The sequence below is a fragment of the Brachycentrus maculatus genome, unplaced genomic scaffold (assembly GCF_059751285.1).
Source record: "Brachycentrus maculatus isolate JH-2025_06_01 unplaced genomic scaffold, ASM5975128v1 h1tg000180l, whole genome shotgun sequence".
Taxonomy (NCBI): domain Eukaryota; kingdom Metazoa; phylum Arthropoda; class Insecta; order Trichoptera; family Brachycentridae; genus Brachycentrus; species Brachycentrus maculatus.
Genome location: NW_028280931.1, coordinates 1,822,993 through 1,849,815, shown reverse-complemented (window position 1 = coordinate 1,849,815; position 26,823 = coordinate 1,822,993). Strand labels below are relative to the sequence as shown.

At 33.0% G+C, this 26,823-nt stretch overlaps 2 protein-coding genes across 3 annotated transcripts; one reads left to right on the top strand and one right to left on the bottom strand.

Moving 5' to 3' along the window:
• Positions 1-773: 773 nt before the first annotated feature.
• hfw (leucine-rich repeat domain-containing protein hfw) lies at positions 774-19,044 on the bottom strand. Of its 2 annotated transcripts, none has more exons than XM_088262423.1 (9): positions 18,596-19,044; positions 12,219-12,525; positions 8,773-8,898; positions 8,443-8,625; positions 8,192-8,358; positions 6,986-7,174; positions 6,012-6,170; positions 5,728-5,838; positions 774-3,874 (listed from the first exon to the last, which is right to left on the bottom strand). In XM_088262423.1, the coding sequence occupies exons 2-9, from the start codon at positions 12,523-12,525 to the stop codon at positions 3,596-3,598; spliced, it is 1,521 nt and encodes a 506-aa protein (XP_088118549.1). In that variant the 5' UTR covers positions 18,596-19,044; the 3' UTR covers positions 774-3,595. The 2 variants fall into 2 exon arrangements, with proteins under 2 accessions (XP_088118549.1, XP_088118550.1); XM_088262424.1 differs by lacking the exon at positions 18,596-19,044 and adding an exon at positions 15,459-15,600.
• Positions 19,045-20,303: 1,259 nt separating this feature from the next.
• Rtc1 (RNA terminal phosphate cyclase 1) lies at positions 20,304-26,131 on the top strand. Its single transcript, XM_088262489.1, has 6 exons — positions 20,304-20,769; positions 21,923-22,108; positions 23,749-23,918; positions 24,509-24,643; positions 25,280-25,453; positions 25,844-26,131. Exons 1-6 carry the CDS (start codon positions 20,475-20,477, stop codon positions 26,054-26,056), a joined length of 1,173 nt encoding a protein of 390 aa, XP_088118615.1. The 5' UTR covers positions 20,304-20,474; the 3' UTR covers positions 26,057-26,131.
• The last annotated feature ends 692 nt before the right edge of the window (positions 26,132-26,823 follow it).

The window sequence follows — 26,823 nt, the reverse complement described above, 5'->3', positions numbered from 1 at the left end:
AAATTTGTTGACAAAAATCGACAATTTATTTTTAAAACCTAATTTCAACAACTAAAATTCCGACGTAAAATAAACTTGAGCAAATTATACTAAAAACAATATATGTACATAATTTTAAAATACTTTTGATACGTGTGTAAATTTTAAACAGATATACAGATTCATGTGAGAGTAAAAATAAAATTTAATAATAAATGTTCAATGCATATATTAAAGAAACAAAGAAAGAAAATCACTGTGACATGATTAACTTTGTTCAATTTTGTATTGGTCCGCAACGGGAGCGCTATGGGACCAATTCCAGAACGCTGAGGTCCTATTGTCAGGAATGGAAGGCGGACTCGCGTCAATAATACGCACCGGATGCAACGAATAACTTTATTATTCAAAGTTGATATTGCGTAAGCTTGCAACTTTTGATTACCGTAACGAGTGGCGTGAATCGCTTCTAGATAACTGCCCTTAACTCTCCCTGGTGTTACAGTGGGTGGCAGGTTTATATATCTATCCATAGATTGATAAGGACACTAATTAAACATGGTCACAAGATGACTTGCACGTAGCTACAAGTGGAATTCCACCTGTTACAGAATCAATATTATGTCGGTTATCAGTCTATGGGATATTTATGTACTAAATTCTAAGGCGAATGGCAGGTCCATTACAATTTCAAAGATGTAACACGACATTGGCATTCAATCTTTTTCTATATGAATGATTGCTTCCGAGTTATTTTTACATATGGTATCAATCCATGTTGATTTTTCCCATCATTTGTTTTTTTTTTTTCTCAAATGTTGATAAGGTAATAAAATTTATTGAGGATTTCACGATTCGGGTATTGATATGTGTTTTTTGGGTTTAATGCCATGTGTTGTGAGCACTTGTTGGCATGATTTGAGCACATCATTAAAAAGATATAAATTATAAAACATTAACACTAACAAAAGAATATCTAAACAAAACTATATTTTCTTTGGTAAAATTCGTATGTTTGCTAAAACTGACCCCTGACTGCACCCAATGATGTATAGAACATACATCATACTACCATTGCATCAACGCAATATTGGCCTGATCATTAATTATATAAAAACAAGGTGATTCGACCTGCGCTCTAGATTCTTGGATTAGTGTGGAATAAATTTGATGAAATACATCTGTATCTGAAAGGTGAAGAACAGGATGAAGGACATTTTGGGACAGGAAATAGAGGAATAATACTAAGTGAGAAAAGTGAATAATTCGGGTTGCATATTTGTACTACGACTTTTTCTAAGATAGACACTACTACCACAGGGATAGGCAGAGAGAAAAGAACCCCACACCATTCTGTCTTTGCAAACAATCTTTTGAAATAAGCCTGCCAACTAAATAGGAGATATTTTTAAACCAACGGCGATTTAGTAAGAAGGCAATAATACATGTTACATAAAAATAATCTCTTAATTATGTAATTATATTAACAATAAAACAGATTTTTCTAACTATCAGAGAAAATTAAAATACATTGGATAAATAAAAATAAAATATACAACACATAGTAAAAGATGATTAATAATATATGATAATACATTTCGCAGGGTCATTACAACTAGGTAAATCTTATCTAAGCTTTGTATTTTATTTGTAAGCAATTTTAATATGTATAAGATAAATAAGCCATTGATAAATCAGCTTTTATATTTTTATAATATTAAAACAAGTCTTCGTGATTTAAATACCTTATGACATATCGCTCACTCCTTTCAACAACGTCATATATCAAAAATCGACAATTTTCAGTTGTGCATGTTTTCGGAATGCCCATAAAATGTAGTTTATCCAGCAAAAGCAGCTTATTTTTAACTTAATGCTACAGGGCAGAAAGTGTTGTTTTTGCATTTTGAAGAAAAGGTATTGTTTAATTATTTTTTTAAATATTTTTCAAATGGAGATAAAAAAATTCAGGTTTTACCTAAAAAGATCTGTTGCACACTAAAAAGTTCAATAAGTGGCTTGATATTCATTTTCAATACATTTTATTATATTTCTAAACTTTAAAAACGATCTGATTTTTTTTTATATTTGACGTTGAAAGGATTGAGCAATATATTTGACTCATATACAGGACCAGGAAATAAAATAAGTTACATTTTTAGTGGCCAACTGGAAAACATGGATTTAAAATTTACAAAGTTGTAGTAATTACCCTACAATATGTACATTTAAAATTTAATAACAAACACATTTCCTTAGAAGCATAGAAAGACATCTCATGGTGTCTCAGAACACACATTACACACAGGCTGTGGCAGCAAATAATTTTTTTTTTGTGAATCTCCCGCTGCAAATATGGCATTTGCATACCTGCAGAAACAGATGTGATGAACTATCATTACATAATTAGGTTGGTCATTAATTTTATGCACACAGGCAGATTTGCATTGAGTCGGTTACTACGTCAGTACTGGGGCCGAGAACTAACTAGTCCATTAGTCTAGTCTTTTCACGGTACCCACACGCTACTGAGGTCAGTGAGAAAAAAATAATTCTTGAAAACCGTAGAGTTTGATACGAGCCAATTATTTGTTAGGAAATATTTCCCATCTGCTATTAAAAGAGTTTACGGATATGTTAGAAGAAGAGATATCTTTATCTAAAAAGAAATGAGTTAAAAAAGGAAGTGGATAAATGACAGCGCTGGACACCCTACAATGCTAAGTCAGAGACTGACCAACTACTGATTTTGGTGTTTAAACAATGTTTTTTTTTTTAAACGAGAAATATTTGTGTTTTTATTATTCACACAAATATTTAAATTTCATACTATTTCTGTGAGCCTAAGCGGCTCATTATTGGGAAGTTAGTAACACTGGCGTGGATGACGGGGGGTGCGGACTGACTTTGAAAATGAACACCAGGAATATTGAAGCTAGCACTGACGCAATAGCGCTGTACTGACGTGAAATCAATTTATACCGTAGCAATACCGAGACAATACTGACTTGTGTTGTGTTTGAAGTCAGTTACCGGACTCAATGTAAATCTGGACTAAAACTCATACCACTTAATGTATTATAGTATTATTTACATAGCAAACATCATAATGATAGTAACATTCCTATAAAAAGGAATATGAGGTTAAATAACATAAATTCATAGGATGCCTCCATAGTGTAGTGTGGTGAGCTTGTTTGGCTACCTTGGGTACATATTTTGTACATTAAAAGCATTGTTAACTTTGTGGTATGGTAATACAACACTCTCCTTATCATTCATCCTTCACTTTGTGTAAAAACAATTTTATAAACACTAATTCGTGACCACCGGTTTTGGAATAATCATTTCATCATCAGGTCATTCAAATAAAACTATTACGGTCTGACATTTGTACAAAAATTAAATTTTGAAATAGAGAAACAAGACAAATTAGTGCTTATGAAAGTGGTATTACACAATGTGAAAGAAGAATGATATGGAGAGTGTTACATTAAGTACGCCTGAAAACACGATTTTCAATTTTTTATGCAGCTTATAATTTTACCACTTATTTTATTAATTTCTGAACACATCTAGAATATTATACTTATTCCTATTTTCAGTCTATTTTTTCTCACTCGCACAGCCAATCACAGGGCAGTTTGGGCATTTTACTGGCAGGCCACGGTAAATAGCCGGCACTCTTGAACACCCAGTAGTCGTAGGATACTTTAGTCACCAGGCCAAGGAGAAGAAGGATCTCCAGCGCTATGATGTAGAATATGTAGTCGGTCCAATCCCTCTGCTGCTGGCACATCTTGCTCTCGACCAGCTCAATCACTCGCAGCGGCGTGTTCTCGCAATATATCTGCTCGTAATCCGGAATGTACTTTACCTTATCTATCAACCATACCTGGGAGGAAAAAAAGATGATATAAATAGCGAGTGTTTTTGCCTAGAATTTTCACTCATGAATTACATGAAGTTATACATAGTAACTTTAAACATAAAGAGTAAATCCACTCACGAGTAGGCATAGGCTATGAAACTTATAAAGTTGAAGCCTGAGTAAGGACATGATAAGCGGTGTTGCATAAGCCGTAGCTAGATTTCAGAGTCACTTGGATGTTAGGTAATTAAAAAAAAAAATATATAAATAAACATTATTTTAGAAAATGAAGAAGGCTTGATTTAAATCATTTCACTTGATTACAAGGCTGCTTAGAATATAATACATGCAGTAAAAAAATTAACGCTACATCGTGTTAATTTTTTAATGCTATATACCAATTTCATTTTTGGGATATACCAAGGATTTTTTTAAAATTGAACTATCCAATATTATTACCAGTGTAAAATCGCATCTTTTGTAGTTTCAGATTTTGTTGTTGATTCATTGTAGATTGAAAAAATTTAATTTAATTTATATTGAAAAAAACCGACAAATTGGTGGTCGGTCAGTTAAGGTTGGCATCAAAAACCCAACTAGTCAGTTTTTGGTATTTACATATTGTGTTAAAATATAAATATATATATATTATTTACTCAGAAATAGTGTATGAAATAAAAACCTATCTAAGCTAAACTGCCACCACACAACGAAGTTCTGGTTCCAATGCCATAAATAGTAGTGAAGCATACAGTTGGCAATAGAAAAATTAAAGTAGACTGATTGCAGTCGAAATGCAATCTTTCAGACAAATGTGCGGCAAAACAATTTATGATAGATGTTCAAGTGGAAATATAAGGAAATAATGCAAGGCCTCAGCCTATTTTTCTCAATAAGGGTTATTGACAAAATTAAGAAAAGTGTATTGAGATGGTAAGACATGTGTTATGATTAAGTGAGATAATTTTTATGTAATAAGAATACTAAAGTATTCTTTATATCATAATTGACTGTTTATATATATTTTTTAAGTCCCTCTCCAAGCACAAGAGCTTGGTCTCTTTTTTGGAGAGGCTTAGCGCAACTAAAATTATAAGATTGTATTAAGTAGAAATGTATAGAAATTGTATTAAATTGTAAAAAAAATATAACTATATTAACACATTGTGTACGGTGTGCACATATTTGTGCGTTTCAGAAACCTTGTGTGGTGGCGGGGTGCACATTTTTGTGCATTTCGGCTACCTTCAATTTAGTATACAAAAAACACGTCATAAACTTCTAATCTCTTGGCCTTTTTGCTTTTGTTGTGTAGTGGATAGATGTCGTTGTATTATAAAAAATAATACTGATATTTACTGGTTCAAAACATAGCTAATGGTCGTAATCTGTTTTGAAGGAAATGTTACAAATTAACTTTAAACAATGGATACAGACGGTGCGTTTTTTTCTTTGTCCTAAAATGAAATAAAATACAAAGATCATTGTTCTTTACTTAAGTCGGCAGTTGGTACTTACAAAGCAATAAACGCGTGTGGGGAAAGCCCATAAATAATTTTTTATTCGCAGATTTTGAGTTTTCGGCGGTTGTTAAACTGTGTTGTTATTTTCTAATATTTTATTAGTGTTTTTAACATTTTTTTTACTTTTGTGATTTGTGGACTAACATGATTTTATTTTGAGACGTTAGAGACCATTTAACCGTTTTTGTATTGTTTTCGAGTTCAACCTCAAGTTCAAAATATGAAGTTCACTGACATATTTTATATTTCCGGACAGCTGTCTAATGTCGCCCGCCTCAAGATACAGTTTTATCAAAACATTGCCGTAACTAATGTGTTAAACAAATAAAAATATTTTATGTTTATTTTTATTACCTTTAATTCTTTAGCTGATGTGCAGTCGCAGTGTAAATAATTATTGGCCAAGTGAATAGTTCTAGTGTACCAATTCCTGTCAAAAGTGTTTGAGAGAATATACGTAGGAATCTGAAATTTAAACAAACATTTAAGACATTATAAATTATAAATCAAAGTACTTAAGATAAAAGAAGCAAATGTAAACATTTTGGTTAAATACAATAATAAAAAATAAAAATAATAAAAATAAAATAATAGTAAGGGAACAATTTTTATAAGATGACATTTATTATTATACTCACAGATTTCAGCTTGTTGGCTCTAAGGGAGAGAACCATGAAATTGTCTATGAATTTCGTTCCTTCGAGTTCCACAATGGACTGAATATTGTTGTAATCGGCATGGAGTTCCCGCATTTGTTCATATGACGGGTGATCTGACAGAGGCGCTAGAGAGGTTATCTACGAATAAAACAATTATATTATAATACGGTTTTTTGTTGTTGCAATGTATTCTTACGCTACAAAAACTTTTTACGACAAAACCAGATGTAAACAACCCCCCATACTTATATTGCCATCTGTAGTCGTATTTAAATACTAAAATCGCACTTCTGATTATTTTTCTATTGTACCCACATTTTACTTAAAAATCTTACTAAAACAAATTTTGTGTGATGTCATCGTAATGACGCTGTCAAAGAAAACGCATGAAATAAAGCATTGATAATGTTGATATAAACTGTGTTAACTGGTGTGTTTTTTTTTTTTTACAAGAAAATATGTTTCTCATGGTATTTTTTTTATTTATTTAATATATTTACATTTTTAAGTATAACATAATACATTTGAAACATATATGCATATGGAAAACTTTTATATTTCGATTCGCTGTGCCTCTCCGAAAAAGAGACTGAGCTCTTGTGCTTGGAGAGCTCGTGGTTTAATGTTATATAATAAATGGTTTAATAGTCTTTTTTTCTATATTTTTTCAACATTTAAATGTAATGGGCTTTAATTTTTTTCTTAAGAAATATTGACTATGATATAAAGTTATTAAAGTTAAATGAAAAAAATAAAAAAAGAGCTCACTCCCCAGAAACTCACTTACAGACAGTTTAAGTTAGTCTGGGTATATGTGATGTATTTTTTAAATTTACCTTCCCCATCCTTAATATCCTACCTACAGGTAAACCTAAGTTTGTATTCTAACAAGGTAACCGAGTCCGTGTAATATGTAATACAAATAAATAAAACTATATGAATTGAATTCTTACATTGTTGTATGACACATTAAGCTGTATAGTGTTAGGAGGTAGTTTGTGCGGCAGTTCCTTGAGTTGGCGGTTGGAGCAGTCCACGCCAACGGAGAAGGTGGTCGGCTTCCCCTGTACTATATCTACCCGCACCATATCACACGAGCACTTCACCACACCGGACGACACCTCTGGACAGTCATTCTTAAGCTGAACAAAAACACATAACATCATTAGTTTTAGCATAGAATTGAACGACATGCGGTTACAATTTTGGTGAAGGAATTAACCTTTCCGGGAGTATGGACGTAAATGAACGTCGGTGTTATTTTTCCTTAAAGAAGTATCGACGTTAATGAGCTTCGAGTCTATCTGTCAGTTGGTATGATGTAGTTAGTATAGTAATGACATCTGTGGATATTTGTATTTAACTTTGTCATAAAATAAAACCTAGAGATTTATTTAAATTATATTTACATAATTTCTATCTTCATAATACAAAGGTTTTATTTAAAAAACATATATATTTAATGTAAAAAAAAACCCACTCCCCAGAGAAAGTCGGATATTATTGTACTCCTGGAAAGGTTAAACCTGGGACTTCTGCTACTTTTTTATTGGCTAAGGTAAATTAAGAGCATTCGCAAGAATCTACCAGTTGATGCTTCCCGTCAATTGATAAATGTATTTGTTGTATCTAGAGTCAATTATTGTAAGAGTGGTGTTAGCAACATCATTATGTACTTAGGGATATGAATAAATGTATGATATAATTATAAATGAGCCTGGAAAAGACCTTTTCTTGTAAATTATAATTATGTAATATGGAATGGTATGCTGCCGCCTCAATGAAGGAACAATTACTTTCGGAGGTAGCACCAAAGATATATTATAAATCATTCATTCAAACCCTTATCCGCACCCCGAAGGTGCATAGGGCACTGCGTCATATAAACGCAGTGTTATCTTGATCGTAAACACATGAGGAAAGGTGATCAGCCCTCCGCTTCAGTTACCAGTCCAGGGTAATATTGAATAAATATTAGGGTGAAAAAATCACTTAACCCCCCTAGGAATAGAACCCGGGACCTCCGGAACGGTAGCCGAGCGTGCTGACCATTACACTACGGAGACGGACAAAATATTATTAAATATTATAAATAGATAATAAGTCCGCCGTGAGCGTCACCGAGAATCTACGTTTGGGTATCTATATTTTATATTTACCTCATGTATAACTTCGACTTGTCTTATGGGAACAAGTTCAGTTGTGTTGAACCAGTGAAAGGTTTTAGAAGATGTGCAAAATGTTGTGTTCACATTGATGAAGTTGAGATGTCCGTGATACCTCTCCAATGCATCCAGCACACTTCGGCAGAGCATTTCATTATTACCTGAAAAATTATCGCAAATATTTGGTCTTAATAATGTCCACCAACAATTGACGTTCAAGAGCCTCTATTATGTTAGTTTATTACCTCTTATATCAAGAGCAAAGTCTCGCTGCCTTCCGTTAAAGTGTGGCATAGTCTTCAAGTTGTTTTTGGACATGTCCAGTGTTGTCAAGTTGTAAAGGTTTACTAAGGCACGAGGGGCTATGTTTTGCAGTCCGTTATTTGATATGTTAAGGCAACTTGGTGCTGAAATTTTCTTGAATTCACCTGAAAGTTGGAAAAACATAAATAAGACATCTTATCCCAATTTGTTCGTATCTCCTTTATGAAAAATGCAGCAATTTTTTTACCGAGTAACATTTTCTTTAAAAATAAACGAAAGGCAAGTTATTCAATTAAATTTTTTAGACTTACCAACAATGGTTTTTATACTTCCATCAGTGATGGACATTGAACTAAGTCTTCGCCATATCGCTTGTGACACGTTGAGATGGTCTAGGGTTGCGTTAAGAATGTGTACATTTGTAATGTTTTGCCGCACTGAAATTTAAAATTTAATTAATTATTTAGTTATTATCCAAAATAAATTGTCCCAAAGGAGTACAGACAATAATGTTACATTCACACTTATAATTAAAAGGCTGTTAAATTCATCCTTAAAAAGAAGGATTTTCAGTAATATCTGTGGATGTATTTGCATAGTTTTTTTTTTAAATTTTGAAACAATTATGTATTGCAAGGTAATTACTACTTATAGGTAACTTTGAAATCCATGTTTACTAGTTAGCTTTTATTGTAAAAATGTAACTTTATTTTATGATCTGTATATGTGTCAAATATATTTCATAACACATTGAAATTATCAAGATGACAAGATATACTATAAAAATAGAAAAACTGGTTAATCAAACTCATAATTCAATTTCTGAACGAAGCCTTTTTAAGATTTACTAGTTGTAGTAATAGATTATAATACCAACTTTACAACTGAAATTTTCATAAAAATATGTTTTATTTTGACACCAATTATTGTCAAATTTTATAACATTACTTAATTTGAAATTAATCTATTTTATTCTGAAAAAAAGTTCTTTTTGTGAGAACCCACAAGCGAATGAGTAAATATTATGCAAGAACAAATTAAAATATCACTCCACGCCACTGTTATTAGGTCACTGAACATAAGAGGCCGCCGACTGCACTTCAAATATAATAAAATTATAATTCAGGTAGTAACAGGATATTACCGAGTATCATGTGTAAATTGTGCTAAATTATGGAGCTAAAGAGAGTCAATATTGACGAGTATGCACTGAGATGATACCATTATGAATTATGTAAGCATACCACTTTAGAAATAAGAAATAAAGCAAATACAAGGCTGAGTGGTGTAAATTATATATGAAAATACCCCTTCAATTTAAAGCGATTTGAAATTTTTTAAAAACCTGTAAATATTCATGACAGTGATACATAATGCAGCTTGTATTTGTGGGGTTGCATTTGTAGAAACGGACAAGAATAGAAAAAAGTAGATATTGAGACAATGTATTTTAACCCACCTACTGAAGATTTTTTATCCAAAAAATTAATAAAAAACAATAGACCCATTCGTGACCCTTTTTATACCTTATGCAAGTCTGAGGTTCTCAAAATAAGATGTCGCTGGATAATTAGGAATAATAAGGATGGTAGGAACAATTCGACATATCACAAATGTTTCTATGGTTATGGGTAAGTAATGTTTCTATAGTGCGGTTAAAGGTCTTATACATTTTTATGACTGAACATTTGAGATAAACATTATTATAGCAGACGTATCACATAGGTTTGTATAGGTAGGTTAAATAATAAAAAATGGTATTGCTATACCAATTTCGATATTTCAACTAATAAACATGCAAAATTTCGTTATAAACGAATAATATTCTAAAATAATTCATACGTATAGTTAGAATACCTAAGATATGAGTGAAATTCCTATAAATGTAAACTCACGAGGAACATCATAGATATAAAATCATATGCTAACTTAGAATCGTAAAGTGGTGCAATGTCATGCCTTCAACAGGATGGCAAATGTTTTGGGCCAGATTTTTTTACTCAAGAATCACGTGAAATTATAGTAAAGAGTTAATCCACTCACTTTTAGAATAGGCCATAAAACTCACAAAGTTTCAGCCTAAATAAAACAGCATGATAAACGGTATAACCAAAACTGTAACTAAAATTAACTAGCTACGGCTTGGTAACTTAGAAAATAAGAAGAAGAATTATGTCCCTTTTTGCCGACATTTTGTTTGTCCCGAAAAATTGGTAAGAAATTTAAATATCTGTAGGAAAGCCATCATCATCCGATTGACCGTGAAAATCATATATAGATCACAACAAATCTATTTTAAGATATTATAAAAATAGACTGTTGTTATTAACACTTAAAAAAGTCATAAATAATCCTGGTTTCTTTATAAAACTGTACGACTTTTCACTACTCATGTATGCTTGTTGAATGAGAATAATTTGTTTCAACGCAGATTTTGTGTCTGACAGAAAATTTATGAAGGTAATAAATTATTCATTCACACGTGGTTAATGCATCGTCAAACAATGCGCCTGCTATTTAAAAAAAGATATATTTACAAAGTCAAAGATAAATTAAGAATAACTTTCGAGTTGATAACAAAAGTATATTTACTTGATATATTATTAGTGTCACTGTTTATATTTATATAAATTAGTCACATTAGATACAAACAGTGGCTGTTGCCAATGCCAAGTTTTCCTCGATATTTTCCTCTGCTTCTATTTTCATACTACATTCACCTCCACCAGCAATATGTTAGTGTGTTTATAACAAAATACTGTTTTATTTGAGTAGTCTGATATGTTCTTCACCAATACCAGAAAGAAATAGTCAAATCAGTCGATAATTGAGAAAAATATTGTTGTTTTTGTTTACACATTTAATAAAAATAAAAATTTTTGCAAAAAGTCTTTATCAATTTTACTAAACATATGGAACACTAGGATAAGAGAAGTATGCAAGATCCAAGACATCATTAAGTGGAGAAGGCAACGAAGAAGACAATGGTATGCACAATCGAGGGGTATGGAACCATCCGGACTCCCCCACATTGTACTACAACCCCAAGGTAGACGACTCCCGGGCAGATCACCCAGATTGGCAGCTGGGAATCAACATTGCAGGAGGCTAATCCCTCTTAAAAACAGGGCACAAAGCCTACACCAAGCAAAAGAAGACAAAACATATGTTATAAGTTATTTATTGTAACTGCAGACAGTTGGTAGAATTAATTCCTTTTTAAATTGTTGGGTAATATATCCAAAATTAAACAAGGTTATTGGATTAAATTCTACTTTTGTTTACATATATATGATAATATGTGACGCGTTTCATCTTATTAAGACATTATCAAACACTATAATGTCATGAGTTTTTGATAATGTCTTAATAAGACGAAACGTTGTCACATCTTATCATATATATGTAAATAAAAGTAGAATTCAATCCAATAACCTTTCATTAATTGATTCGGCAGTCACTTTGTGGTAAAATCTATCTATTTTTAATTTACGTTTTACATAGTAAATACCACTATTTCTTAAAATCTACTGTGACACGTATTTTGATGCATTCCGCATCATTTTCATACGGTGTTTGAAAATGATGCGGAATGCATAGAAACACGTGTCATAGTAGATTTTAAGAACTAGTGGTATTTACTAAAACTTAAATTAAAAACCAATATCTTTGTTTAATTTTGGATATATTACTCGACAATACGTTATAAAAAAATATATCATCACTAAAGCAGTTAAACTTAAGGGTTCAAGCTCACATTCCGCAGCTAGGCCTTCCTTCAGCCTGAAGCTGTCCACATCGCAGCACAGCACCGAGCTGTCGTCCACGCGGGTGCAGCCAAGCTGCCCGTCGGGGCACTGGTCCCGTGAGGCAGTGAAGCAGGCGTGCGCGGGGGGCGTCGCCGGAGGGGGCGTCGTCACGGGGGCGGCGGTGGGCGGCGGGGGCGGCGGGGGCGGCGCGGGGGCAGGGGCGGGCGCCGGGGGCTCTTCCTTTGCCAGAAGCTCTTCGGCCATGCGGCAGTGGGACGAGTGGATGAGGAATATAAACAACAGGATTTGAAACATCTGTAATGAAAAAAAAATTGTTTTGATTAAAATATAACTTTGTTTTAAAATCACTATAAATATTTTATTATAACTTAATTATAATATCTACCAGTTTCGAAGCTAACCGCTTCTTTTTCAAGACTGATTAACTACCGTGAAGGAATCGTTAACATATGTCCAAAGTGTATCTGATACTTTTACAAATCATGACGTCAGATCCGACGGATCTGGTATTTTTCGCTAGAGTGTTGAATGCCAATATATCGGAATTTGGTAACCAAAGGGTTAATACAAAAAGTGCGCATGCATGCCGAAAGGGATTTTTGTATTGAATCTGATATAACACCGTGAAAGCTCCGTTTTCCGCCGCCATTTTCGGCTGATGGTTTCCTCTTCAATGCCCAAACAAAAATTTCGATTGTGCTTAGTGAGTATTTTTTGTATGGGATTCGCGCATTCGAAATTCCGACAAAGGAAAATTCAGCCGAAAACGCCGGTAAAAAACTGACGTATGCGGACAGGCTAAATATTTTCTTTGTTCTTTCTCTACCATCCAATTTGTGCGTGAGGCCGAATTTAAAAACAGTGATGTCTCGCGTAACGTACTTAATTCGTTCCAGGAGTAAGTTCGTTATTTGAAACATATTTTCCCATAAGAATAAAAAAATCGTTTTGAAGCACAAAAGATAGTAGGTACCGTATAACATAAAAATGATACACGCATTTTTTTACTCAGACTCAGATGGAGAGTCTACCGAGGCTTGCAGGGTCATATTCTCTTCTTCCATCCTTTGCCTTTTGGCTGCTAGCTTCTAGAAAAACATTTCCAAGGTTGTCTGTTTCTCCCTCTTCTTCAATACCTGCCGTCATTATAGAGATCGTTGATCCTGTTGGCCTCAGCTGAGTTTGGATAGTGAGTATTGGTAAACTTCTGAACCTTTCCCCATTCGATCAGGATTCCTTGATGTCGCCAATTGAGATTGGTTGATTTGATTGCTTATCCTGTTTGTCAGATAAAACATCCCTTTGAGCTTCATCATGTAGATGTAGCTATACCAGAAGTGCTTCTAGCTCATCAATTTTCAGCTCTTCTTGGTATACTTCGATAAGCTCCTTCACATCCTCCTTCTCTACCTTCAATTCCAACTTTCGGGCCACCGTGTTGATGTCCTTTACCACTTGTCTTATCCCTCCTGGGTCCAGTGAGAAACAAGCATCCTCCAAGCTGAATTGACCGTCCTTTGATAAATACGATACAGTCCGTTGTGTGAATCGAGGTTCGTTGTGTGAGTCGCATAATGGTCGAACAGAAAGTTCGTTCTGCGAGGCATCACTGTAGTATCTAACCCTTCGCAAATCAACGTGAATTCGCGCACATTTTAAATAAATACACAAGTAAATGATTTTGCTAAAAGTCCGTTTTTAAATATGTTTCCAATCACTCATCACCCCTGATCCCTTTTGACTGTGACTGCCAATCAACACAAAAAATAAAGCCACTTGAGATCTACCCAAGCTTATTTCCCTAACCGTCAAAATATTTGGAATATTGTTAAGTAGATAGTGTTTTAGTATTAATCAGTCTTGATAAAGAAGCGGTTAGCTTCGAAACCGGTACACATTATAATTAAGTTATAATAATAATAAAAAAATGTAATTTTAAAACAAAGTTACACATTAATTACAAAAAAATCCCATTCGAACGACTAAATATACATACATACGGTGGAAAAATTAGAGGAACGTTGTTAATAAAAATTCCATTACGACATGGCCGAAGCACACTGCCGTCAACCCTCATTCCTAACCACACCCCAGACTAATTGAAACGCAGAGAAACCAATAACCAATTAACTGCCCTGCATGACGTCATTGGGCTGTGTGTTTTTCATTATACCAATCCAATAAACCACCCGACAAACAAAATTACTTTGGTCCGCGTACATTGTTCCCTACCTACGTGAATTTATCGCCGACAAAACAAATACCAACGAATGTATTTGGAACCAGTATTATTAGTTTGTCTGCCTCCGTAGTGTAATGGTCAGCACGCTCGGCTACCGTTCTGGAGGTCCCGGGTTCGATTCCCAAGGGGGGTAAAATAAATATAAGTGATGTTTTCACTGTCATATTTATTCAATATTACCCTGGACTGGTACCTGAAGCGGAAGGCTGATCACCTTTCCTTCATGTGTAAACGATCAAGATAACATTGCGTTTATATGACGCAGTGCCCTATGCACCATTGGGGAGCGGATAAGGGTTTTTTATTATTATTATTATTAGTAAAATGTATTTTATAATTAGGTATTCTGTCTATTAGATAAAAGAACACATTGAAACAAGAAGAATTAGGCGAATTTGCTATAATTGTTGAAACACATTTAAATTATACAGTACCTACCTACTTTTAAAAACTAAATAGATTTTTCTTAAAATTTGTTGCTTATTTTTATAAATTCATAAATAAAACATTATCTTTTTTTAACCTCTTTCTTTCATTTTATACTATTTTCCAACCAATTCTGACCAATACTTTTGTCTTCTCAGAGATGAATAAGTACTAAAATGTGCCACAAAAAATAAAAATAAATCTTATTTTTTAATAACTTATTTGTCTGTATACTAAATATATGAACTTAATATGAATGTGATAGCTCTCGACAAAAATACTCGCCAGTGGTGCAAAGTTGAAAGTGCAATGAACGTTTGCTTATTGCACCATTATTCGTATATCAAGTCTAATATCGGCGCATTCATATGCAGGCGTGCAAATTGTCATTTAATTCAACAATCAATCACCTCATGCATCTTTGAAGAAATGATCCAACTCGTTTCGAGATATCACAGTATAATATTCATCGAATGCAAATTGCTTTCTCTAAACTAACCGCAACGACATGCATGTCGTAGATAATAAAATCTAAAAGCATCTGTAAATATTGACTTACTTTGTTAAGGCCTTGCACGATAATGATAAAATACAATATACCCAGTAACTACTGGAATAGAACCAACGAACAAATATTTACTAACTTAGAATAGCAGATATATGTATCCAAACACGTTTATAAAATGAAGAAACTAGAAAAACCACTGAATAAGTAAATATTGAAGACAGGGGTGTCACTATTTTTTTTTTATTTACGGCACGCGATTAATAAATTCATTTTTTTAAACACACGAATCACTTCTTCATTTTTTGAACGCTGAACAGAAAATATCAAAATGAGACTGTATTTTCAAATAATACAAATATTTATGCACTGAGAGGTGATGGAAGAGAGATGATCAAATCAGGTGATTTCTCTGTTTATTGAATCGTACAAGGGTAGCATAATGATTTAGAAATAGATAATAAACCGTAGAATACTGTCTAAAAACTGAGTTAAGATAACGTAGAACTGTAACACGGTGCATACCTACATGGGTTTTTTATACCCTGATTGCTGTTTTACAAAATCTCATTAGTAAAAGGTGACATTGCCAAATCGCGTTCTCAGTAGCTAGAGGGAAGAAAACGACTGTTTTTTATTCGAGTTTAGATGATTTATATTGGTTGTTTTGAAATTATTTCGACACAATGTCGTACGAAGATGACCAGAAACGTTTGACTGGTTCCATCGGACGATGAGATTGATTCTGAATCAAAATTGACAATACAAATTCGAAATCGATCACCTTAATGAACGAAGCCAGGATAGCGACACAGAACAAGAGCTGAGTGACGCGGAGAAGGATACTGACGATCTTTTGAACCCTTCTGAATCTTGGGGTTTTAGAGACGACAACACAACATTACAGGAACAAAATGAAAATAAAATAAAAATTTTTGAACCTTTTCGTCTAATTTGTAAAATGCAGAGTGCAGAGTTATAGTATTTTCAGGTTTGAGATGCCCGTATAGGCATGCCGCGTTCTTTTTTTTCACTAGGTATGTGCCGGGTTGAGATGATCACCACGTCATATCTACTCGTATGGCCCGGTTATGATTAGGAGAAATGAGATCTAGGTACACAAAAATATTCTTATCCACCTGGAAATCGAACCCAGAACCATCTAGCATATTAGCCAAACGCGATAACCACTACATTACACTATGGAGACCGACAAAATATTTTCAGTAGAATCATAAATCGTCTTGGGGCCTAAAACAAATATGTATGTTTGTAAATCTAAAAATAAATATTATCTTTAAAAGACTGCGAATGAATTTTAATTATATTTTTATAAACTCGTAATAAGTAAGGCTTTTAAGATTAATAAAATTTTAACAGCATTTCATTGAATCCAATAATTTCGACAAAAAAATTACGGAAAAAAATGTAAATTATACTTAATAGCTGACATTTCAAATGTGTTTTTTTCTGTAAAAAAATCCAAACGTACTCAAAAGTTGTGCATTGTCTTTATTCGTTTACAATTTAAATTTAAGCAAAGAATGATCTCTTGAACCCACTAATTGCTTGACATAATAATTTGCTTTGTGATTCTACTCTTTAATTGCTATTTTAGATCTCAAGTCAACTTCTCCAATCCAATTATTCAGTTACGGCGATTGCAATAAATTACTAATAACACTGGCCAACAATTTACAACTTTTATTTTGTAACTGGCATGAAAATACCTGATCTTTGTGCCTGAATTCAAAAACGAAAGCAAAAAAAATGTAGCACTTCAGATTTTTAGTTATGGATTTTTTAAATTCTGATATTGACTAAAGTTTATCTTATTATTTATGTATAAATATATATAAACATATAATGCTATCGTATTCAATATTAATAAGTTAATATATTTCCACTGTTATCCATAATTATTAATCCTTTTTTTGAATCCCTTGGATCTTAAAGCATGTCTAGATACCAACCACTATTACGGTTTCAACGTATGGGGTCCATAAAAACAACAATATGACTGTAATATCAAAACTTAACGTGATACAAGCTTGCCACCATATAGACTATAAATAAGAACGATTAACTTAGTCCAAATCAGTCATCAAAATTTTAGTTACAAAATCATTGTTGGCCAATGTTATTTATTTATTTTACAGTGATATTTATTTTACCCCCCTTGGGAATCGAACACGGAACCTCCAGAACGGTAGCCGAGCTTGCTGACCATTACACTACGGAGGCGGACAAAATATATTCGATACTTTAGTACCTATTAACGTTGCAACATTTTGAGTGTGTCCCAATACTTTACACACATGTAACATTCACCAATTCTACCCATGATTGACAACCACACGTGTGTAAAGTGATCACTCAAACCAGTCTATGACGGTCGTAAGCCCTGTAAATGCCCAGGCTTCCATATTCTTCTTCATCAATGTTGAGATGTCAAAAATAATGTAAAAAATAAATCCTAATTGGAGATAATCCAGATTTGTTAACAAGTATTTGGACACTCAAAATGTTGTATGGATAACGCTTTAACTACGTAGTGTGTGGCAATCGGTATTACATCTTATAGCATTATTATCACTTCTGGACTTTTATTTTTAATGAATAACTTTAAATCGGTTTTTGATTCGTAAAGTCAAGAAGTCAGTTTACGAAAAATTGTTTATTACCGAGTAAAGTTAATGTTACTTTCTCCAGAGACATTAACTCCCATAGTGTAATGGTTACCGCATTTGGCTACCATGCTAGATGTCCTTGATTCGATTCCCAGGGGGGTCAAAATAAATAAACTTTAGTGTTTATTCACCTTAGACTAGGTTTGTTAACATAATACTGGCTGAACCACAATTAACACATTTATTAAATGGAAAAAATAATTTTAATTCGAAGTTAATCCGACTTATTTAATTTCTAAGCGACGTAAAAACTTAAGCGATATAATAATGATTTATTAGCTTTCCCACAAAACGTTTTCAAAAAATAAATAACCCGCCACTGGTTCGTCAGCATTTATTTGTGTAATGGATTCAAAAAAAGTTTTTCGAACTTTTATCATGTTTAAGTATGTAGAAACGAATTTAAAACAATTATTTGAAGCGAATAAACTTTTGCAAAAGTTATGAGATATTAACGTCTTGCACAGGAAGTAGATATAAACAATGTAGATATGTACTCACCTTCAAAATGATGACCAAACACCTCTATATTTTATATTGTTAACGATGCACTCGTAAGGCACATTTATAAAAAATCAGCAACGAAATCACCGCAATATCATGATAAATAATATATCATAAAAAAACTTCGATCAACATTTTGGTATAAGTTTATACATTCAATCGCCCGAAGAGATAAGTCTTCTATTATATTATTACACTGTAGAACTTGACCTCGGTTTTATTAATGCATTCAAAGCAAATATATAAAATAAAAAGTATAAATTCCGTTACCACCCGTAGAAAATTTTATCTATCACTAATTACATGTTTATACTTTTTATTGTTTTGTTGACAAAACACCTCGCTTTTGGTGACTTCGCAGTCCGCGACACTACTTTTGCTCACAAGTTCACAACTTTGATATCAAATGTCAAAAACAAAAGTCTACGTACACGCATACATTAATCGTAATGGGAATGTATTAGTGTACGTATATAAGAATTGCTGCTAACTTCATCGTCGACTGATAAGGCGGGGGAAATGATTTGAAAATGTTTTCGATTTTTAAGATATTATACATAATATTTGGTTAAATATATGAAGTAAAGTACATTTTTAGATAGATACCCATTTGGAAATTAACATTATACAATTACGTAAAATTTTCGCCACCCACACGTTTCACTTCGAGACGAGAAAGTTGACTTGAAACTAAAAAATACTAAAATGGTTTACTTCGTAATCACCTTCGCGTCGTGGGAAATCGTTGATCCGGGTTCGGATACGGGTCAAATAAAATACATATCATAATCCAATTTATGTTTTAGCAATTAAAAAAAATATATACTCAACAACAAAAAACATGTGTCGTAGTTTAGATTTGAAATGAATCACAACCAAAAACATTGTTGTTCGCTGCACACAAGTTTGGATTTCAGGCTTCACACATATAAGATTTATATATATATATTTTTTAATAAATATTTATCGGATGTTATTTTTAAATTACAGGATGAGACAAAAAGAAAGATTTGAGTTCAAAATAACTCAAATTTCATTTTTACTGTTGTATAAGTGCAAAACTTGAATGAATCGTTTCAATATTTTGTTTAACCTCATTTGTTTCTGTAATAAATAAAATTACAAATAATAACATTGTTATTTCAACATCGAAAAAAGCATTTCACCTAACTGATTCGGCATAAAAGGTTTTGACAGTTTTGTATTTTGGACTGACGTTGTGTATCCAGTTTATGTATATATACAATAAAATATAAAACAAAATCATCTGGAAATCCTCATTACATCAACAATTTTGCGGTCTTTTGCTTCGCCGATTTTTATAAAATTTATATTTTGTCTTATACTGCAATCCTGAAAAATCTTTTGTGTTTGCATACAATTCCTATTTATTTGACCTCTGGGGCAAAAATTTGACGATCGATCTAAAAAAAATGAACTTTCAAAAAAAGTGACTTTCAAATTTCAAAGTAGTTCCGAAACATCTTTCGACGATCACCCAGTAATATTAAATAATAATATATTTGAATGATAGCACTGAAAATGTTACTTAAGCGAAACTTTATTTGAGAATTGCGATTCCAAGTGGTGGGTTTCAAAATGGATTTGTGCATTTCCAACACCGATCTGTATATAGATTGGTGTTATTTCCCATACTTAATTATGATCACAAGAAATAAATGAACACATACACAATTGTTAATTTATCTATGGAAAAACTGTCAACGAGAACGACATGCTTCCAAAATCTGTCAGTTTTGTGTTCGAATTCTAACCTATTTTCGGGAACATCACAAGTGTTAAATTCGCATCCGTAATAAAATTCAATCATGTGCAGTCGATGATAACATCATCAAACCATTAATTTTATATCAAAATGCCGGCTATATCCAATGAAAACAATTTACTAGTATATAAAGGAAGTAATTTTCTTCGCCAGAGACTGTTGCTCTCCACTTTAAGCGGCAAACCTATTCGAATTATAGAAATACGGAGCTCCGAAGATGAACCCGGTTTAAAGGAATATGAAATATGCCTTATACGTCTTTTTGATAAAGTTACAAATGGTACTAAAGTAGAACTGAGTGAAACAGGGACGTCTGTTTATTACAATCCTGGAATCGTTATTGGAGGAACTTTTACTCACGAGTGTTGCGTACAGCGTGGAATAGGTATGTCACGATTCTTATTTTATATGTGTATATTATAAAATTATTTACTTTTTTTTTACTTCAAACTTATATATTACTAAATATTCCTACTAAGGAAGATACTGAGGATCAAAAGTACACAATTTTTTTTTCAAAATAGTATTTTATTTGTATGGATAGTGGATATTTTTGTTTAAATCACTGTTGAAAAGTGCAATGGAGTTGTAAAGTGTAAAAATGTGATGCAGCAATTCAAGTCTTCTGACAGTCTGTCAGGATGCCTACATGCTTCTGTATCAGATCTAGGAATGCGATGGAACAGCTTTTAATTCAAGTCTTCTTTCTCAAGTGTGCATTTATCTTTCAACTGTTGCGGCATGTACTTGGTGGTGATTTTCAATATTTGTATTTATTTTGATTGGCAGTCAAATAGAGAGATGAAAGCTATCAAATGTAAACTCTCGATAAAAATTGGAATACAAATTTGTTTTACATTTTTTAATAATTTTCGCTACTTAGTTTTTTTTTATTCTCTCATGTCTGGGAATGCTGTAAGGAGCTTTTAATTTATTGCGGCAAGTCTTTGCAGTTAGCGTATATTTTTTTAACATCGCATTCAGATCAATCTTTAAAAAAAACATTCCCAATTTAAAATCTGATTATTAAAAAAATGTTAAAACTAAAAGTAAAATATAGTTCAGTTAATTATCCCTGGATTTGTGTATTTTTCTGGGAAACCTGGATATTCATACATCCTTACTATTCGGTATCAATTACTCAAAAAAACAAATAATCTGAATGCGAGACGAAAACTTATGAATAACGGTACTTACTAATATGATTATGAATTTAGGAATGAACTTTAAAACACATAGACAACGAATTAGAAAGACTGCTATTATTAACCTGTTAACCGGACGGGATGCATAAATACGCCAAACGTAAACAATATCGGGTACGGGTAGGACATACGAATACGTCCTTGAAATATATGTTGCGCCATGGAACGCGCAGGACGTATATTTTTCGAACAACAAAGGTTTTAGTCATCCATACATGTCTCGACATGAATTTAAGACACCGAGTGAATCAGTATTCGCGCCCGTTACAAGTTGCGTAATTGGACAGCGGACCGCCCGGTTAACAGGTTAATAAACATATTATTTTGTTGCAGGATATTACTTGGAAATTTTACTCGCACTTGGACCCTTTTCTAAAGATCCATTAAATGTTACCCTCCGAGGGATCACACAATGCTCCACTGATGTGTCGGTGGACAGAATAAAGGCTGCCGCTTTCCCAATTCTCCTCAAATTTATCCTGGTCGATGATGGACTCTCATTAAAAGTAAATAAACGAGGTTAGTACTTCAACAGACATTCAACAGACTTTAAGATGCCTTTTAATAATGTCCGCCTCCGTAGTGTAATGGTCAGCACGCTCGGCTACCGCTCTGGAGGTCCCGGGTTCGATTCCCAAGGGGGGTAAAATAAATATAAGTGATTTTTTCACTGTAATATTTATTCAACATTACCCTGGACTGGTACAAGGGGAGGGCTGATCACCTTTCCTTCATGTGTAAAACGATCAAGATAACACTGCGTTTATATGACGCAGTGCCCTATGCACCATTGGGGTGCGGATAAGGGTTTTATTATATATTTTCAATAATTTTGTTTTGCCTAAAATGATTGTTCAAGTGTGTCTTATACTCGAAATTAAAATAAATATACAATTTATCAGTTTGGGCACCAAACTACTGCATTTATTCACAATCTTTAAAAAGGGTACAAAATGAATTTTTGAAGTTTGTTAAATTCAAAATAAATTCACCTGAGGATTATTTGCATTATAATCAATTGCTTTGTTTACTAAATTTAATTAAATTGAATGATAGGAGAAAACTATTTGATCTGATTAATTTATACAAATAATGTCTTACACTGTCCCTTGTTATTGCAAATGGTAAATATTTACACCCCAACTAGAAACACAAGAAACTGTCATTTATTTTATTGTAATGACAGCCGAATAGTGTCTGGATTCAATATTCCTATACACCGAATGTGAAACCACGGCAATGATTTCGCGGACCATATCGATATCTGGAATATGTCACTTCCTAACCATAAAGCTACAATAATTACAATATTTCAGGCTAATACATAATTCCTTTTTTTTAAAATATGTTCATCTTTACAACATTTTGAGTGTGTCCAAATACTTGTTCACAAAATCTGGATTATCTCCAATTACAGGAGTTATTTTCATATTATTTTTTGATATCTCATCAAAGATGAAGAAGAATATGGAAGTCTGGGCATTTACGGGGCTTACGACCATTTACATCTCACCAATAGATGTCTCTAGTGAAGTTCTAGTGATTCATGAACAAGGTTTCTAAATTGGTTCATATATATAGAACTTCCAAGAATTTGAGTAGTGTGGTTGTCAATAATGGGTAGAATTGGTAAATGTTACACGTGTGTAAAGTGATCACTTAAACCAGCCTATGACGGTCGTAAGCCCCGTAAATGCCCAGACTTCCATATTCTTCTTCATCTTTGATGAGATATCAAAAAATAATGTTCATCTTTGTTTAGATAAGTACTTTTCAAACCAATAATATACTTAAAAAGAGAAAACATATTATTTTATTATACCATGTACAAATTGGTTCAGCCGTTAATATATTTTTTTTAATTTCCAGTGTTCCGTTTGAAATTCCCTTCAGTTTTAAAAATGGTCATATATTTGATGCCACAGGAAACTTATCCCTATCTGGTAACATTGTAGTGATGGGAATCGTATTTAATCCAAATTAAATGTCCATCATTGCATTGTACTAATATTTAATTTTTAAATACTATAAGTACCTTATTATTATATATCAATCATAACCTACACTGTCCCGTGATCATCTACAAGTCTACTGAAGAAATTTTAGTTTCATGATCATTATTATTTGTTCGTTATTTCAATGTCTTATCATTTTTCCAGGAGCGCCACCATTGGGCGGAGGTGAAGTACATTTCACATGCCCGACCAGAAGATTACTCCGTCCCTTGCAGTGGGAGAAATGGGGGCTTGTTAAGCGAATTCGAGGAGTTGTCTTCGCTCTGAGAGTGTCTCCAGCCATCGCCAACAGGGTTGTCGAATCTTCTAAGGGGGTAATAAACAGTTCCTTTTTCTTCTGATCCTCATCTGCACCCAAATGCATACAGCACCGCATTTATATAGTGTTGACTTTTTGGATATCAAAAGCATTGTCAACTTTGTGGTGTGTTATATTAATAACACTCTCCTTATCATTCATCATTTATTTTGTGTAATAACACTTGAAAACTCTACTTCACGACTACAGTTGACCTTATAATGGAATGATTATTCCAAAACCGGTAATTGTGAAGTACAATTTTTAGTGGTATTACACAATTTGAATGATGAATGATAATGAGAGTGTTAGTGTTAACTTGATCATCTCTGCCTGAGGAATATTAAAGTGGAAAAAAGCTCTCATACCCTGGAAATCAAACCTGAGATCTCAGCACAGTAATCAAATACGTTAATCACTAAGCTACAGAGGCGTATAAGTAAAATCACTAATCATAAATCTGTTTAAACAAAAATATTCTGTTTGTGGATATGTACCGATATATTATTATTATCTCTTATTTAAGTTTTACTATATTATGTGCTTTTGATATATTGTCCCAACTCACCACAGAATTATGAAATAAGCCTTTATTTTTTGTTTTAGGTCATGTTGAACTTCTTACCCGATGTATACATCAACACCGACCAGTGTCGCGGCGCTGCAGCGGGAAAAAGTCCTGGCTTTGGAATCAGTTTAGTAGCTGAAACTAATTTGGGAACATTCTATTGCAATGAAGAGGTGAGATTTGCATGTAATACCTAAATCACCTAAATATAGTCATCAAATAACCTTTGAAACACCAAATGGATCTTTTATCGCTGTGTGCATTATCAGTTTTGCACCCATCGCAGTGGTCGAAATGATAAAGTTAGGTTATTTATGCTATATACCATCCCGTAAATTTTGCACTGATGTTATTAACACATCATTATCGGGCAGTTTTTTCATCAACCCCGACCCTTATTATACTCAGACAGTCTGCTGCCCGACCCTCAGTATACTAATCACAAGTAACCGCAAAAAATTCCCATCTGTACAATATTTTTTAGCATCTCTTGCGATCTACCAAAAGTAAGCAAATAGAACGCTTTTAAGCGTCTCTCGCTCTCTCCCAAAAGTAAGTAAAAGACGCTTTTAAGCGTTTCCCCCCAACAAACCTATTTGAATATCCTCTTATTTGACACTAGAGATGCATGACTTGACCCATCTTACAATATTGAATGTCTCTTATTGGCTTACAGTAATTGAATGGAGATATCGATAATTATTACCTAGAAAGCTTGTATGATAAAAGTTATGTGAGCACTTATCAAATGGTCATCAAATGAGAATTTCCTTTTAGGATACATTATTTTTGTTTCATCTGTATTTTAGACGTCGGCTGTACCCGGACCAGGGGTGGATAATTCAGTCCCTGAAGAATTAGGCAGAAAGTGCGCGCAAGGATTATTAGATGAGATATATCGTGGTGGTACCGTGGATTCAGCGTACCAGTGGATTTTGGCCCTGTGGATGGCGTTAGGACAAAAAGATGTCAGCAAATGTGTGGTAAGTTCTTACAAAAGAAAACTGTTCTCAATGTATCAACAAAATATTTTGTAGGTCTTGTCAACAGCTAAGTCAGCCATGTTTTTAATAGTGTAGATTTGCATTTATTTTAAAATATATGTAAAGAATGCTTATTACGAAATACCATTTTATTTGAGTAGTTTTATATATTCTTCATCAATACCAGAAAGAAATAGTAAAATCAGTTAATATATGAAAATAATATTATTAATTTTAGCATACGCATAAGAAAAATATCTCAACATTGAGATGGTTAATATTAAATATTGACATTACACTTGGTTAATGTCTGCTATATGGCAAAGTTTGAACATTTTCACCAGCAAGAATCCCTTTAAATAAACATACTTTTCAATGTTATATTTTCAGATTGGCCCTTTATCAGATTATACAATAGCATTCCTGCAACATCTGAAGGAATTTTTCGGCTGCACATTCAAGTTACAAATTGCAAAGGGTGCCACAGCCGAAGAAGAAGAGGATGAAGATGATGATGATGACGATAGACTACCAGGATCACAGAAAGTAGTTTTAACTTGTATAGGCATAGGCTACAGTAACATAAGCAAAAAAACACTTTGAAATTTTATTATGAAAATGTGTTTTGGAATTTCGCAATGTTTGGACAATGCTGTTATAAAATACAACACAATACCACTCTAAACTTCTTTGATTTTTATGATATATTTTATGTAGTTTTGTTTACACCTTTTTGCACTATACTTAGCCCAGATTATAGACACCACAATGTGCATTAAAACAAAGACAAGGATGGAAATGACGCAATATAATAATCCAAATAATGCTTATCAATCTTCATAATGCTAATCAGTCTTCTTAAGGTGTGGACTAGACTTGAGTTTTGACAGTTGTGTTTGTCAGTTCATATATTACATAGCTCCAATAATTTTGTCATATTTTGAGTTTTTTTCGATATTTCATAAGTTGTTTATAGTTTAAATGGTTGCTGATTAAGGATTACTTCTCAGATAAGCCAAATCTATCGTTATTTTATTATTTTAATTCTTAAATTTCGTACTTTATTATTTTCCTAGTTGTAAATCAATAGTAAATTGCAACAATAATATTTTTTAGTTGCATATAATATTTTTCGTTTATATATATATATATATTTTTCTTTCTATACACTCATTGGATTATTTCTGAATAAGTATGGAAAGAATTAAAACACGTCGTAAGGAGCCTCCCGACATCCCATCTACATCTTCTTCCAACTCTTCATTACCCACGTCTCCAATCCTCCCCAACAAAATCAGAAAAATTTCTAAAACTGATTCTGTCAAAGATATTCATAATGCAACTCCGAAAACCTTATCCCCTTCAACATC

Coding starts and splice junctions, on each gene's coding strand:
- hfw (XM_088262423.1), bottom strand. CDS start 12,525: ATGTTTCAAATCCTGTTGTTTATATTCCTCATCCACTCGTCCCACTGC. Junction 8,359..8,442: donor CTTTGCTCTTGATATAAGAG/GTAATAAACTAA, acceptor ATAATTTTTCAG/GTAATAATGAAATGCTCTGC. Junction 6,171..6,985: donor TTAATGTGTCATACAACAAT/GTAAGAATTCAA, acceptor TTTTATTCGTAG/ATAACCTCTCTAGCGCCTCT.
- Rtc1 (XM_088262489.1), top strand. CDS start 20,475: ATGCCGGCTATATCCAATGAAAACAATTTACTAGTATATAAAGGAAGT. Junction 20,770..21,922: donor TTGCGTACAGCGTGGAATAG/GTATGTCACGAT, acceptor ATTTTGTTGCAG/GATATTACTTGGAAATTTTA. Junction 25,454..25,843: donor AAGATGTCAGCAAATGTGTG/GTAAGTTCTTAC, acceptor TTATATTTTCAG/ATTGGCCCTTTATCAGATTA.